At 36.0% G+C, this 15998-nt stretch overlaps 1 protein-coding gene across 5 annotated transcripts in view; it reads left to right on the top strand.

Annotated features, from left to right (window-relative positions):
- Positions 1-15415, top strand: part of SLF2 (SMC5-SMC6 complex localization factor 2) — a 39062-nt gene extending 23647 nt beyond the window's left edge. For 4 of the 5 annotated variants that reach the window (XM_057735338.1, XM_057735336.1, XM_057735337.1 and 1 more), the window contains 8 exons: positions 923-1099; positions 2234-2331; positions 2908-2995; positions 5497-5628; positions 6066-6143; positions 8200-8286; positions 10222-10290; positions 12477-15415. In XM_057735338.1, coding sequence (XP_057591321.1) covers positions 923-1099; positions 2234-2331; positions 2908-2995; positions 5497-5628; positions 6066-6143; positions 8200-8286; positions 10222-10290; positions 12477-12512 — 765 coding nt within the window. In that variant the 3' untranslated portion in view covers positions 12513-15415. The remainder of the gene's footprint in view (positions 1-922; positions 1100-2233; positions 2332-2907; positions 2996-5496; positions 5629-6065; positions 6144-8199; positions 8287-10221; positions 10291-12476) is intronic. The other variant, XM_057735340.1, reaches the window with a different exon arrangement.
- The last annotated feature ends 583 nt before the right edge of the window (positions 15416-15998 follow it).

Here is a 15998-nt window from a genome sequence, read left to right as displayed (position 1 = left end):
TTTCTTAGCAGGACTTCCTAGGTGGAGCAGTGGTTAAGAATCCGCCTGCCAATGCAGGGGACACGGGTTCGAGCCCTGCTCTGGGAAGATTCCACACGCCATGGAGCAACTAAGCCTGTGCGCCACAACTATTGAGCCTGTGCTCTAGAGCCCGTGAGCCACAGCTGTTGAGCCCGTGTGCCGCAACTATTGATGCCCACGCACCTAGAGCCTGTGCTCCACAACAAGAGGAACCACTACAATGCGGAGCCCATGCACCACAGTGAAGAGTAGCCCCGCTCTTAGTAACTAGAGAAAGCCCGTCTGCAGCAACGAAGACCCAACATGGCCAATAAATAAATTAATTAAAAAAAAAAAAGAAATTTCTTAGCAATAATCTTTGTATTAAAGGTTGTTTTTGCTGTTTTTATTTTTGTTTTATTTAATTTTTGTTTTGTTTTGTTTTGTTTTTTGGCCGTGTCGCACGGCATGCCAGATCTTAGTTCCCCAGCCAGCGATCAAACCCATGCCCCCTGCATTGGGAGTGTGGAGTCAACCACTAGACCACCAGGGAAGTCCCTTGATACTAGTATTTTTGAAACCAATAATTTTTTAGAATTAGAATATACAAAGAAAAAAATTGTTAGTTACAATGCAACTTAGTGACCAAGAATTAATAACAGTATTAAAACATTTTTAGTGACTGAATCAAATCAATGATATTGAACTGTTAAGAAAATCTTGAAAATTAAAAATGGAGAAGAAAATACTTATCAGTTCAGCTATTAACATGAGTATTTATTGCCTTCTCTTTCCTAGGCTACTGATGTTTCAACTTTTATATAGTTCTCTTTTGTACTTTTTGTCAAAAAGTTTTTATAATACAAACTCTTCAAGTAAACTATATCTCCTTAAGTTGTTTTGTCTCTGATATGTGTCAAAGTTTTTAGGCTTGTGTACATCTATACATCCAGAAGGTTACCAGGATCGTGAAATAATGTTACTGATTTTAATGTTATTTAAAATGAGCTTGGAGAAACAACTGAAACAGATTCCTTTAGTGGACTTTCAAAGCCTCCTGATAAACCTGATGAAAAACATCAGAGATTGGAACACAAAGGTAACATTACTTAAAACTTTAATATTGTGTTTTGTATAGTATCACAATTTGACTTTCATAGTGCATGCAGAATTGAAAGTTTTCTAACCTCAGTTAAGATCTTCAATAGATGAAAAGTAAACTGAAGGAAGGACTGTCTTTGCTGAAAGTGTATTTAAATTCATGAAACTGAAACTTTTCTGAAACTGCAGCTATTCATTCAACAAAAAATGTGTTATGTTTATTGGAAATTTACTGTGGGCCAAGCATTAATGCAGGTGCTAGAGATAAAGCTGTGAAGAAGACAAAGCCCTTGCTCTTCCGGCGCTTTTATTCTAGTCAAAATGTTAGGTTATAAACAATGTAAATGTATATTATAATATCATGTTAAGTTGTAGTAAGTGCTACAAATTGCAATAAAGCAGGACAAGGCAGGGATGCTCTGCTATTTCATATGAAGCAGTTAGGGAAGTCCTTTCTGAAGTGACCTTTGAACAGAGACCTAAATGGAGCAATAGAGTGAATCACACATACAAGAATTTGAGTTGAACTTCTGCAGCCATTGAGGTAAACATGTATAATTTTTGTCAAGTTTTTTTAAAACAATATTTTCAACCTTTTTTGGTGGAAAATGTCAAACGTGCAAAAATAGCAGAGTTTAATGAACCCCAAGTACTTATCACCAAACTTCAACAATTACCAAGACATAGTCAATCTTATCCCATACTTCCGTTCCCTACTCAGGGATTATTTTGAAGCAGTTCTGTTAGACTTTAAGTACTGGAATAATTGAGGATTCCTAAAATTCAAGAAATCCCCAGTCAAGAACATGTATTATTATCTTGTGCAACTCTTGTTACATACCTTGGAAACTGGTATTTATATTTAGATAAATAAAGACTTCTTCGAAGAATAAAGACTGTTTAAAAACAGATAGATATGATGTAGCACAAACACAAAAGCCAAATGAAATTCTGATAAATTTATCTATTCAGTCTGTTCTAAAGTTTAAGGTACAACAATCTGTGTACTCTATGCTGTTTCTAAAAATGAGTGCTCTTTTTGTAATAATGCTTCAGTAAGAAGGGATGTGGATGATCTGATATTTAATTCCACTGACCTATTTGAGAAATCTTGTTCACTGTTTGTTTTCAGGTGCCTGAGCTCTGTCTGGCCATAAATGAACTCTCCAGTCATCCCCACAACCTTCTGTGGTTGGTACAGCTGGTCCCTAACTGGACATCACGTGGAAGGTATTGAAAAGTGAGAATTAAACACTAAGAAAAATGTGTGTTTACATTAATGAAATGCTTTTAGGTCCTTTCTTTCCTTTCATCATTTCTTGAACATCAGATCAAGGTCTTATTTCACAGTCTCTTATTTCATATTCAGCTGTGGGGAAAGGCATTGACAGCCTGATTCTGATACTTAGATCACTTTGTAATATTCTTGATTTTTAATTTTAGCTTATCTAATAACTTAATATAGATGGCATATACCATGAAAATGAATCAGTTGGCCTTTTTTTAGCTTTTTTTTCCTTTAGTAAAAAGCAATTCCAGCAATAAAGTAGATTTTCTAACAGTAAATCATCAGGGTCAAAGATAGAGGCTCTTAATGTTTTCCTGAGCGTCAGGCAACTTTAACTTTGTATACAAATATTTTACATGAAAATTTTACTGTTCTAGTATAGCTTATGTATTCTTGTATAGCCTTCTCTTGAAACATTAGTTGTGTTTCAAATTAGAAGAACGTCTTTTGTCTCATTCATTTGCTTCTTAAGCACTGTTAATTAAACACATTCTAAATATTTAAAATTCTAATTCCAGGCAACTGAGACAGTGCCTCAGCCTAGTGATTATTTCAAAGCTTTTGGATGAGAAACATGAAGATATCCCTAATGCGAGTAACCTGCAGGTATAAATAACATTTTTGTTTTCTTTTAATAAATAAAGGAGGTAGTGATATGTAGAAAAATTGATAGATCCTATGTCAAAAGACCTGGGGTTAGAGCTCAGCTCTCAGGCATACCACTATTCATTGTAATCTTTAGCATGGCACTTAACTAATAAGACCCAGTTTCTTCATCTGTGAAATGGAGACAGTATGACACCCTCTACCACATAGGATGGTTGTGGACAATTAGATGCATTAATGTATAAAAAGTACTGGGAGGGACTTCCCTGGCTGTCCAGTGACTAAGATTTCGCCTTCCAGTGCAGGGGGTGAGGGTTCAATCCGTGGTTGGGGAGCTATGATCCCATGTGCCTCGTGGCCAAAAAGCCAAAAAAAAACCAGAAAACAGAAGCAATATTGTAACAAGTTCAATGAAAACTTTAAAAATGGTCCGCATCAAAAATAAATAAATAGAATTTAAAAGTACTGGGAAAATCATAATGTGCTATATAAATACAACATTATTTTTTTAATTAGTTCACCTTGTCAGTGTTAGCAATTTTATCACAAGATTAGAAATTGCAGAACTACTCTACATTAATCACATCTTGTACCTATTTTAATATTAAGTGGTTGCCCTTAGTACTTGTTCAGTAGTGGATATATCACATATATATGAGTGTATAAAACCATGTCATGGAAACCCCACTCTGAAAAGTCCTGAAGGCTTTTTACAAGCATTAATAGCATTAATGGGGCTAATTGTAGTTGAATTTGAAAACTCAGCATAGAACCTGATCTAGATGTGAATCTGTTACATCCTACGAATTAAAACAAAAAATTGAATGAGATAGAGACTTCTAACCTTGAAAACATAATGTAGTGGTTAAAACAGTTAACCAACCATTGTGGTACAGTGTAGCAAGAACAGTGAAGGAAGTATGTACAAGGTGCTGTGGGACAGAGAGATCTAAAAGGACAGCTGGTTTCTCCATTAGTAGAGTTGAGGTGGATTTGATTCTAAATTTATGGGGGGACCATACCTGAGCCACCAGGGTAATGAACAAATAGCTCTCAGTCCTTTCAGTGATATTTACTGCTATCAAAAGAGAATTTTTTTCAGAATTCAATGACCCTACTCACGGGGAGGAAGATTCAACTTTGGTGACTTTCAAGTAATTTCTCAGAGAAAGTCCTCCCTTTGACCTCTGTTGTGATGCTATTTGGTCTCCTTCTTAAGTTTTCATCCTCAATTACAAGTACTAAATCTTTAATAGCCCTTTTAGGGAATTCCCTGGTGGTCCATTGGTTAGGACTCGGCGCTTTCACTGCCAGGGTCTGGGTTCAGTCCCTGGTTGGGGAACTAAGATCCTGCAAGCCGCGTGGCATGGCCAAAAAAAGAAAAAAAATAAGATCCCTTTTAAACAATTTGGGATATCAAAAAAAAAAAACAAAACCCCATCCAAAAATGGGAGGAAGACCTAAACAGACATTTCTCCAAAGAAGACATACAGATTGGCAACAAACCCATAAAAAGATGCTCAACATCACTAATCATTAGAGAAATGCAAATCAAAACCGCAATGAGGTATCACCTCACAGCAGTCAGATTGGCCATCATCAAAAAATCTAGGAACAATAAATGCTGGAGAGGGTGTGGAGAAAAGGGAACCCTCCTGCACTGTTGGTAGGAATGTAAATTGGTGCAGCCACTATGGAAAAGAGTATGGAGGTTCCTTAAAAAACTAAAAATAGAACTACCATATGACCTAGTAATCCCACTACTGGGCATATACCCTGAGAAAACCAATACCGTACGCTAACGCATATATATGGAATCTAAAAAAAATGGTATTGATGAACTCAGTGGCAAAGGAAGAATAAAGACACAGATGTAGAGGACAGACTTGAGGACATGAGAATGTGGGAAGGAGAAGCTGGAACAAAGTGAAAGAGTAGTATTGACATTTATATACTACCAAATGTAAAATAGATAACTAGTGGGAAGCAACTGCCTAACACAGGGAGATCTACTCAATGATTGCTGGTGACCTAGAGGGGTGGGTTAGGGAGGGTGGGAGGGAGGCTCAAGAGGGAGGGAATATGGGGATATATGTATAAATACAGCTGATTCACTTTGTTGTACAGTGGAAACTGGCACAAGTGTAAAGCTATTATACTCCGATAAAGATTAGAAAAAAAAAATTAGGGCCTTTTTTTTTACTCTCATTTTATTACAATGAAGTTTAACAGTACAGAAAAGTGAGTGTATAAAACCATGTCATGGAAACCCCACTCTGAAAAGTGGATTTGGTGAGTCATGTTGGGGACTTGACCTTGGTGAGTCAGTTGGGGACTTTTAAGTAAAGAAGAAATGAATATCACTGGACTATAAGAAGCTAAAGGAACAAAATTAGAAAAGGCAAAATGAACAGAGGACACACTGGAAAAAAAAAAAAAAGCCTGAGAAAGAGCAAGTGTATTGCCTAATATTGTTCAGTGTCTCCTCTTTCTTTTGATAGATATCAGTCTTACATCGCTATCTTGTGCAAATGAAGCCTTCAGATTTGTTGAAGAAAATGGTCTTGAAGAAAAGGGCTGAACAGCCAAATGACACTATTGATGATAGTCTTCATTTGGAACTTGAAAAGCAGGTATCCAAGGCGAGATCATCTCAAAAGAGTACACATGAGCATTAGCAATGACAACTTCCTAACCATAGACGTGTCTGGGTTTAGAAACTGGATGCATTCTAGCAAACACAATTATATAGTGAATGATATTTTTGTTTATTGCTGTCCTGAAATTCTTCAGTTAACTTGAGGATTGAGGTAAAAGGGTGGTTGTTGGTAATTTAATACTGGGAATATTTTTTGTAGCTCTTTACTAGGGCAGTTGTGAGGTGGTAAAAGGAATGCACTTGAGTTAGAAATCAGAAACCTGGGATGAATGCTTAGCTTCCTTCCTTAACAGCCCAGTTAACTAGCAAATCTTTAATCCTTCCTGGGCAACTTTCCTAATGTATAAACTAGGATGACCTGTATTGTGGCTAATTCATGGGTGTTGATTTTATTCATTTCTCTACTACCAGGCTTATTACCTGACCTACATTCTTCTTCATTTAGTCGGTGAAGTTAGTTGTTCTCACTCTTTTTCTTCTGGACAACGAGTAGGTATTTTTTAGTGTTTTTTGTTTTTAATAAGTGACACTATTGATGGGATAAGTGAACATTCTTATTTATTTATTTATTTATTTATTTATTTATTTTGAGGTACACCAAGTTCAATCTTCTGTATTTATACACATATCCCTGTATTCCCTCCCTCCCTCGACTCTCCCCCACCCTCCCCATCCCAGTAACATTCTTTATATAGGATAAAATTTAACTTTGGATTCACTATAGAAATCCCAATTTACACTGGAAAGAGAGAAGTAATAGTAACCTTGCAGCCATATCATTGACAAGAATTATTTGTCTACAAATGTTAGGTCTGTTTATTGGAGTGGAACTTAACCGTGATAACTTGGCAGCGGTGTAATACATTAATAAGATACTGGACTTCCTAGGTGGCACAGTGGTAAAGAGTCTGCCTGCCAATGCAGGGGCCATGGGTTCGAGCCCTGCCCTGGGAAGATTCCACATGCCACGGAGCAACTAAGCCCGTGTGCCACAACTATTGAGCCTGTGCTCTAGAGCCTGTGAGCCACAACTACTGAGCCCACGTGCCGCAGTTATCGAAGCTCACGTGCCTAGGGCCCATGCTCCACAACAAGAGAAGCCACTGCAATGAGGAGCCTGCGCACCACAATGAAGAGTAGCCCCCGCTTCCAGCAACTAGAGAAAGCCCGTGTGCAGCAATGAAGACCCAATGCAGCCAATAAATAAATAAAATAAATAAATAAATTTATAAAAAAAAAAATAAGATACCAAAATCACCAAATACCAAATGGGCTAGCTCTTAGCTGGTTTCTTCCCATCTCTGCACCCACTCCACTTCCTTTTTCTTTAGAGATAATGTTTGCCTGCAAAATTAAGCTGATGGTAAATCAGGCTACTTCAGATATGCATTTCTAAGTTATCTCCTCATTTTAAGATTTTCATTTTGAATTATTTTATTCTTCCTATGCTATCGTGTTCCATACTCCTGGGGAAAGTTCTTATTTAATTCTTCATGTTTCACACTTTACGTAGTCACAATCCCTGTTAAAACTTTGTATCTCCTTAGGCATGATCAAAAGGACACAAGACTGGTTCATGTGTTTTTATAAACATTGTTGTACATAGAACTAACTGTGTTGTGATCTATCTGTTCCTATATATTGTCTTTACATTTTTAATTTTTTTTCTGATTAGAAAACAATGATTATTGCTTTAAAATTCAATTATTATAAAACCATATAAGGTAGAAAGTGAAAGATTTTATAATCTAGTTCCATCCTATAAATTTCTCCATAATTTATGCATATACAAACATAATTTTTTTAATGAAGTCATGCTATTCATATTATTTGCAACCTTTTTTTCCCCACTGTAAATCACTAGCACTTCTATCTAATAACGATAGTATTTCAACACTTTTATTGATGAACATGCCTTTTCTTGTGCTTATACACAGTGCTAACATGAACATTTAGAGGCATTTCTATGGGGTAAATTCTAGAAGTAGAAATGCTAGATCAAATTTTAATTATTTTTAAATGGCTGTTATCACATTTACCTCCCAAAAAGTATCCATTTGCATTCTCACCTTATTATCTTCAACCTTAGTTTATATATGAGAGTGACTATTTTGGACTGTACACTTCTAAAACTTAAAACACTTTTTCAAGGAACTACCATTAAACCTTTTGTTTATAGAGAAAAAGGTTAACTGTTATTTGAATGTTTCATTACAGAATGTGTTAATGAAAAGACAAATTTCTGGGCACTACATCACAGTCTGAACTCTAGGGTTAATTTTCATTAATGTGCCTTAATACATAGCAGGACAACCTTTGTTTTTGTTTATATTTTGTGCATTAACGCAATACACCATACCAATATTATTGTTATGGCAGTTACTTTTTACTGATATGACTGCTATTATGTTGGATGGTTAATATCAGAAATTGCTCGGGTAGACTTTTTTAAATGGATTGTTAGTTGTGCTAGCTACATAATCTCTTCTTTGTTAAATTGTAATGCTTCAGAGTTGTTTTCATCCCTTGCATTTGTTTTACACAGAAACACTTTGTGCATCTCTGTGGGGCTTTAGAGAAGCATGTTAAGTGTGATATTAGGGAAGATGCAAGACTGTTTTATAGAACTAAGGTAAGTGTACGTTTTTCTTATTGTTAGTTTTTTTGTTTAACTTCGGTTTCGTTAATATTTGAGTGAGAGAAGCATATAAGCCTCTCTTTGAAAAAGAACATATAAGAGTAGAAATATGACTTTCTCCTTTAATAACAAATTAGCTTCTACTAAGTACTTCTAGCTAGATTGAAAGTGAAAGGGAAAAAAATATCAAAGCAAATACATTTTAAGACAAGCTGAATAGAAAAGCTGGTTATATGAGTATGGAGTTAGGAAAGCAACTTTAGTATTAATAAAACAATTTGACAATTTTTTCCGAAACATAACACTTTTTTTAAAACTTTTTCTTCTAAGGATTTATTTTATTGTAAATCATCTTTTAGCTTTTGCAGCGTAGACCTGATTCTTGCCATTTGTGTTTGGATAGTCATTGGATGTGAGGTTTCAGCTTTGTAACTTTATATTTTACATTAATTAGCCATAAAGGTCAGTCATTTCAACAATGCCCATTTAGATTTAGTGTCTATTTATTTTAATAGATTTAAGTACAAAAATGAGCAACTAACAAAATTGTATCAGATTGCAGATTTTCAAATACATGTAAGGGATAGCTCTCTGCCTTAGAGTGGAAACTGTAGTTTCAGAAGCACATTCTTTTGAACATTGACTAGAGTTACTGGCCCATAGAACTTGGTGATAGTGGCTACTGCTGACACACATGCTAAGGGCGACCACCCAAGGTTTTTGTTTCTTAAAGCCAGGAGGCTGGGCATAGACTGGTGCCAGGGCTCCTCTTACTTAGAGCGGAGAATGACACAGAGGTCTACGGCAATTGCTTCAGGGGATGGTCCTGCTGAAATAAATGAATTGCATGCCTCTCCACAAGCCTCTAGTATTGATAGACAAGGTGGTGGTTGTTTGGAGAAACTGAATCTGCTGAACTCCAAGTGGAGAAAAAAGCAGACCTTGCAATTCACTTTATAAACTGAAAGCAACTATAAAATTCCTGACGTGTTTAAAACATTTGGTTGGGACTTCCTTGACAGTCCAGTGGTTAAGACTCTGTGCTTCCACTGCGGGGGGCACGGGTTTGATTCCTGGCAGGAAACTAAGATCCCACATGTTATGTGGCATGGCCAAATAAATAAATAAATAAAATAAAACATTTTGTCAAGCAATCATGTCCAAGAACTAACTGGCAATCTCTATTGTGGTAGGAGTTTCACACGGAGACTTGCTAAACCTCCAAATACAGGAATAGATCAGGTATTTAAAGAGGATTCACAGTGCAGTCTACCTTTGAACAACATGTATTTGAGTCCTGATTCTATCCAGACTGTTTTAGCTTCCTGCCTTTAGTTGAGTCATTTATCACTTTCTTTTTGAGGCAGAGATAGCAGTATGATTTTCTACTGAACAGGGGTTTGGCACCACTAACCCCCATGTTGTTCAAGAGTCAGCTGTGCTTTGTGAAAACCTAGAGAGGCTTAGCTGTGAATTTTGTATCTTCTGGTAATGTGCAAAGGAGCAAATGACAACCCTTTTTTGTGGCCTTGAGTCTTTCAAATAGAACTTGAAAGGCAGGGAACATCCAAAGCCTTAGGTCCTGTGACAAAGCCTAGTCTTCATCTTCCCTATGTGGGTGTTCAAAAGCCAGCAAGTTGAAAATATAAATGTCCTGAAGGCAGGGAATATGTTTTTCTGGATGATCTTTAGTAACTAATGGGAAAATGGAGTCCAAGCATTCAGTATTTTGTATATGATGGTGAAGAAAGGTCTTAGTAATCACTGTGACTTGAAAACTCCTCCAGCAGTCGAGGGGTTTATTCTCTCTTTGTTGACAGAAACTACATTGAGTTGTTGGGTGTGGCTCTGTCACAGCTATCAGGTCTTTTGTATCAAGCATTAAATTGTTTTGATCTGATCCCTTTTCCCCTTCTTGATATTTTTAAGGTAAAAGACTTGGTTGCCAGGATACATGGAAAGTGGCAGGAAATAATCCAGAACTGTCGGCCTACTCAGGTGTCTTTATTTATTCTCAATAGTTTTGCTAAATGTTATTTCGTCCTACTGTTTGAAAAAAGCATGATGGAGCACTTGCTTCTGGGTATCTTAAGATAATACTTTATGTATGTTTTTAAATTTTTGTTTGCTCTTATATTCATTAATTTATTTCCGAAGGTGGTTGACCCCATTTTAAAATGTTACATTGAATCAAATGGAGGCTATTTCATGTGGAGTATTTTCCTTAATATCTTTATTGAGATGAAATTCACATACATTTTGCCCAGTTAAAGTGTACAGTATTTTTTAGTATATGCACAGAATATCATCCCCAATCATCACTGCAATCTAACTTTAGAACAGTTTCGCCACTCTGAAAAGAAATCCAATACCCATTACCAGTCACTCCTCATTCCCCAACCACCAGGGCTCCCATCCCCACTCCCCCAAGCCATAGGAAACCACTAATCTACTTTCTGTCAGTATAGATTTGCCTGTTCTTTATATTGCATACAAATGGAATCATATATGATGTAGTCTTTTATGACTGGCTTCTTTTATGTAACATTATGTTAAGTTAATCCATATTATAGCATGTTGTATGTCCTTTCTATTTCCAAATAATATTCCATTATATGGATATATCACATTTTATATATGTACTTATTAAATGGACATTTGAGTTGTTTCCACTTCCTGGCTGTTATGAATAATGCTTCCATGAAGATTTGTGTATAGGTTTTGGTGTGAATGTATGATTTCAAATTAAAATATTTGGGGCATATACCTGGCAGTGGAATTGTTGGGTCATGTAGTAATTTTGTGTTAAATGTTTTGAGGAACTGCCAGACTATTTTCCAAAGTGGCTGTACTGTTTTATATTCCCACCAGAATGTATGAGGTTTCTAATTTCTCTACATTCTTGCCAACACTTGTGGATTTTTAATTTACATTTCCCTAATAACTGATGATGTTGAGCATCTTTTTATGTGTTTGTTGGCCATTCGTATAGCTTCTTTGAAGAAATGTCTATTCAAATCCTTTGCCCATTTTTAAATTTTTTAATTGTAAGAATTCTCCATATGTTCCAAATATAAGTCCTCATTAGGTATATAATTTGCAAATATTTTCTCCCATTCTTTGTGTTGTCTTTCATTGTTTTGATGATATTATTCATAGAAGTTTTTCATTGTGATGAAGTCCAGTTTTATCTTTTTTTTTTTTTTTCTTTTGTCACTTACGGTTTTGGTGTTATATGTAAAGAGACTTTCCTTAAGAGGGGCGTTGTTTAAACACCTGCTATTAAGTTTTCCATCCTGCTTAATTACAAACCAACTAATATGGGATTGTCTAAAATGCTTCTCAAATTTTATTTCATGTGTTTATTTTCAATTTGGCCTGCCACGTGGCTTGAGGGATCTCAGTTCCCCAACCAGAGGAACCCACGCCCTCAGCAAGTGAAAGCGTAGAGTCCTACCCACTGGACCACCAGGGAATTCCCTGCTTCTCAAATTTTAATGTGCATAGGCTTCAGTTAGGAACTTGTTGAAATACAGATTTTGCTTTCGTAGATCTGGAGTAGAGCCTGAGATACTCTGCATTTCTAACAGGCTCTCAGATTGACACCAGTGCTGCTGATCCAGGGATCATACTCTCGTTAGCTAGAGCCCAGAAGTTGCTTCTCTCATATCAGGGTAGCAGGAGCACTGAAGATTAGTTCTGAAAAGCACTCTCACTGTGTTACGACACTTTGACTCTTGCTGTGGTGTTCTTCATAAGATAGAGAAGTCTTTGAGAAATCTTAAGTTAATGTTTTGTCGTTCTTGTTGTTTTAGTTTTTCATCTCAATAGACTTTTCTTTTTTAGGCCAGCCATTTTTTGCTAATGTAGCATTAAAACAGAAAAGAATTTAATACCAGAACTGTATATTAATCCACATTTTACTTAATCTTTTTAAATATGTCCCTCCACACATCTGTGTGTGCTGAGGAAAACATCTTGTACTTACTAATACTTTTTTAAATTGTTAGACTATAAAATGTGAAACTTGAATCTGATTACCATAAATTTTGAGAAAAATGTACAATATCAAGATTTTATTACTTTCATTATCAAAGCCCATTGTCTGATGATTAGTGATTTTATAAGGATTAATTCATAATCTGATTTTCCTTTATCCTGTTTTTTCCCCTTCCCTTTGCTAGGGGCAGCTTCATGACTTCTGGGTACCAGATTCTTAACAGGAGTTGCAGCAGCAAAATTATGAACCAAGAGAAATTCAGTAAGAGCCAGGAGTAGAAAGGAATACTACAGAACCCAGTGGAAGGCTAAGAGAATGTGCAGCAAATGTGCTACTTGAATATCTAGTTGAAGCTGGTAATGAAGAAATTGCCATTTCTGAAGCAGATATGAAATGCTATCTGCTTAATTAAGGCAACTGGCCTTTTAAAAGAGCAGAATCCCATAAAGCAGAATCCTATAACAAGAGGGGAGGGTTAGAAGCAGCTAAATAGTTGCATGTCTAACCTTCCCTTGTTAACTCTTGTTAAATGGAAGCCAGTTACCTTTTTTGTTTTTGGATTGTATTAGCAGCACTTGGATAATCACAGAAAGTATGTAAGAAAGCGTTTGGACCAACTTGAGGAGCTGGACATGGAAAGCAAGATCAAGTTCCAGTTTGGTTTAATTTTCCTTCTTGGTTATTTTACGACTCAAAGGGAAAGCTTAGAACTGAATTTAGTAATAGAAAGGATAAATCTCTTCTGTTACTCCTGTAAACCACCTGGGGGTTCAATCCATGCATTTTTCTTAGCTGTTCAAGATTATAAATCTGTTGGGTTTTTAAAATACATTGAAACAAACAGTTGAGAAACAGAAGTTTGGTATATTTGTCAGATCCCCTTAAGGGGAAGAGCTTAAGCTATAAAATAGTGGCTCTGTTTTTATTCCAAAACATACATATGCAGTTTGTTTTGGATTTCTTTTAAGTGCATATATATATTTTTTTTTTTTTTTTTTTTTTTAATACTGGTTAAATCTTAGAATCTTGGCTAAATCTTAGAATTCTGGCCCTTTGTAGCCATTTTACAGAAGTCTATATTGTAAAAGCTTAAAGATCTGGATAAATTTCCAAAAACCTTACTTTCGTGAGTATATAACAACCTTGGCAGAGACCTGAACGGCATTTAATCTTTGGTACACTACACACGCGTGTGTATGTGTGTGTGCACATGTGTGCTTGTATTTTAAATTTGTTGCACTTGAAAACCACAGCTGCTCTAAATTCTTAAACACTGGAAAGCCATCCTTTGGTTTCAATGGTGGAGGGTTAGTAGAAGTGCACATAGCTGGTCTTAGCCCAAGGGCCCTTTGAAGCCTTTGGTAGTAATAGACTCTTACTAGCTAACTGAAAAATTCTTTTGTTGACTGAGTGTCCCTTTTAGGAGGGTTTGTCTCTTGAAAGATAATGCCAGCTTTGTTTTTCTTTCTTTCGATAATTGACTTGGATGACACTGCTCTCCTGAGCACTCTGCTGCCTCCAGTTGTGGGGGAAGGATGATGGAGGGGAAGGAAATTGGACTTGATGTTTGTGGTTTGAGAGGGGAGGAAATATATTTTGAAAAATAGCTTTCTACATCTAAATTGAGACTTAGGAGTAAAAAACATTTTATCTTGAATTTATCATTTAAAATAGTATCAGTAACTTTTGAGCCCATGTCAAGCATTGAGCAGTTAGAGATTTTATAGGGAAGACTAAGTTAATCTAGTTCCCAAGAACCCCAGCTAAATGAGGCTTCAAGAGTCAGACCAACAAAAGTTTTATTCTGTGTTGAGTTTACTGGTAAGAATATTATTATCTTGATACTACCTCTCAAGGGTATTGTTAGAAAATGCCACTTATGGTTAATGAGATAGATACAAAGAGTTATATTGACAGAAGCTTGAAACTCTGGCATCTATCTGCCCAACAATGGGGGCTTTCACTCTCTGTAATTTAATACTTTGTAGATACATTATTTGTGTGTAATTTTATAAGTGTTCATATTTTTCTCATTTTGCATTGTGTAAAGTGTACAATATCTCAAAGTATAAAATACTGCTTATATTGCTTATAATTACAGTGTGTAAATATTTTCTAATCGTGTACATTGACGGGGGGACAAGTGGGTTATTCAGGTTTTTTTTTAAGTGACCCTTTTGTATTGCAGTTTCAACAGATAACTGCCCATCAAATTTAAAACCACTTTGATACATTTTTATTTAGCAGTTCCAATAAGAAAAGTCTCTATTTTTTGTCTTTCTCCATTAGAGAAAAATACTTCATCTGTCCATTTAAAATAAATAACCAAACATCAGTTTGGACCCTTGTATTTATGACTTTGGTAGACGTCTTTAGTCTCCAGGTCATATTCCAGCCAGTATTTGCATTGGGGTTCTCAAAAATTTTTGTGAGTCTCTTCAGCACAAGTAGCCCATGGTTTTTCTCCCAAGTCAAGTATTATCCTTTTTCCCTCTGAGTCCCCGTGCTTTTTCTCCCTGCTGCTGTTGTTTCCCAGTGAATGGGATGGTAGTGGGGGAGAATATGTTCATTGCACAGAGAATGTCAGGCCATTTTCTGGACTTGGCAAACAAAGCTTGCACTGAGTGGTGGTGTGTTTGGCAATATTACTGTGCCAAAAATCACCTTATCTAATTTTCTGGATATGTATGTCAAACTTATTACCCTTATTGCAAGCTGAAAATTAAGGTACTTGTAAGTGTTTATGCTTCAGTGTGTAACTGTTTGCCTTTTCTAAACTGCTTTTCTTGTTATCCTAAAATATAATTCTGTTGGTTATATCATGTTAAGTGAAGAGGCTTTCCATGCACAAAATGCATCTATGTAGCAGTAAAGTAGCAGCATTCATACATTTTCTGTCTATCTCCGGATGGCAGTGGTGCCTTTGTCACCTTTTGGAAGGCTGGCATTTTGTTTTTGTTTTGAAGTAATAGCTTGCTTTTGACTTCACAGAAATCTCCCCAGATGTAAAAGAAAATGGTATGTTGTCATCCAGACTCAGTTGGAGCATTTGCATTTTTATTTCTGTCAAAACAACTATAGTTGGTGGGGACTGGCCAGTAATGTGTGGAGTCTTTAAACCAAGAGTAATTTTGAAATTTAAAAAAAAAAAATTTAAGAGGTGACCCATTAACAAGTGAATTAGGGGAGGACTGTTCTGGTTTGTCTCTAAGGAGGCAAGTTAGGGTACAGGTGGCTTGGGCATGTAAAGCATGACCTGCAGTTATTTCTTATTCATTAACAGTGTTGGTGCACCTCTTATCTGTGCGTTTGTTTTCCCGGGCAGTCCTGTCAGCCAGTTAATCCACCAGCTTTTAGGAAGTTTACAAGTAAATGCAGATTTCCTTTTTCTTTTCTTTCCTTTTTTTTTTTTTTTTTTTTGGTTTCTTTTTTTTTTTTTTGGTTTTTTTGTTTTTTTTAAGATTTTATACTATTTACATCTTGTTTTAAATCCTATGAATGTATGTGTCTGTTATTAAAATAGCTCTTTCTCACTTTGGACGCGTGTTTAGTACTGTTTGTTTGGGAGTGGGGATGGTTAAGTATCTGGAACATCCTGTTTCTTCCCCTGCCCCACCTAGTTTTTAAACTGATTTCTTCCTCTTGCAGTCAGTTTTTTAGCTTGATGTTTTCCTGTTTCTGGAATACATAAAGCCATAATTGTACA

This window comes from Hippopotamus amphibius, chromosome 5, assembly GCF_030028045.1.
Source record: "Hippopotamus amphibius kiboko isolate mHipAmp2 chromosome 5, mHipAmp2.hap2, whole genome shotgun sequence".
In the NCBI taxonomy this organism is placed as follows: domain Eukaryota; kingdom Metazoa; phylum Chordata; class Mammalia; order Artiodactyla; family Hippopotamidae; genus Hippopotamus; species Hippopotamus amphibius.
The sequence above is the reverse complement of the archived record's forward strand: the minus strand, read 5'-3'. Positions and strand labels throughout refer to the sequence as shown.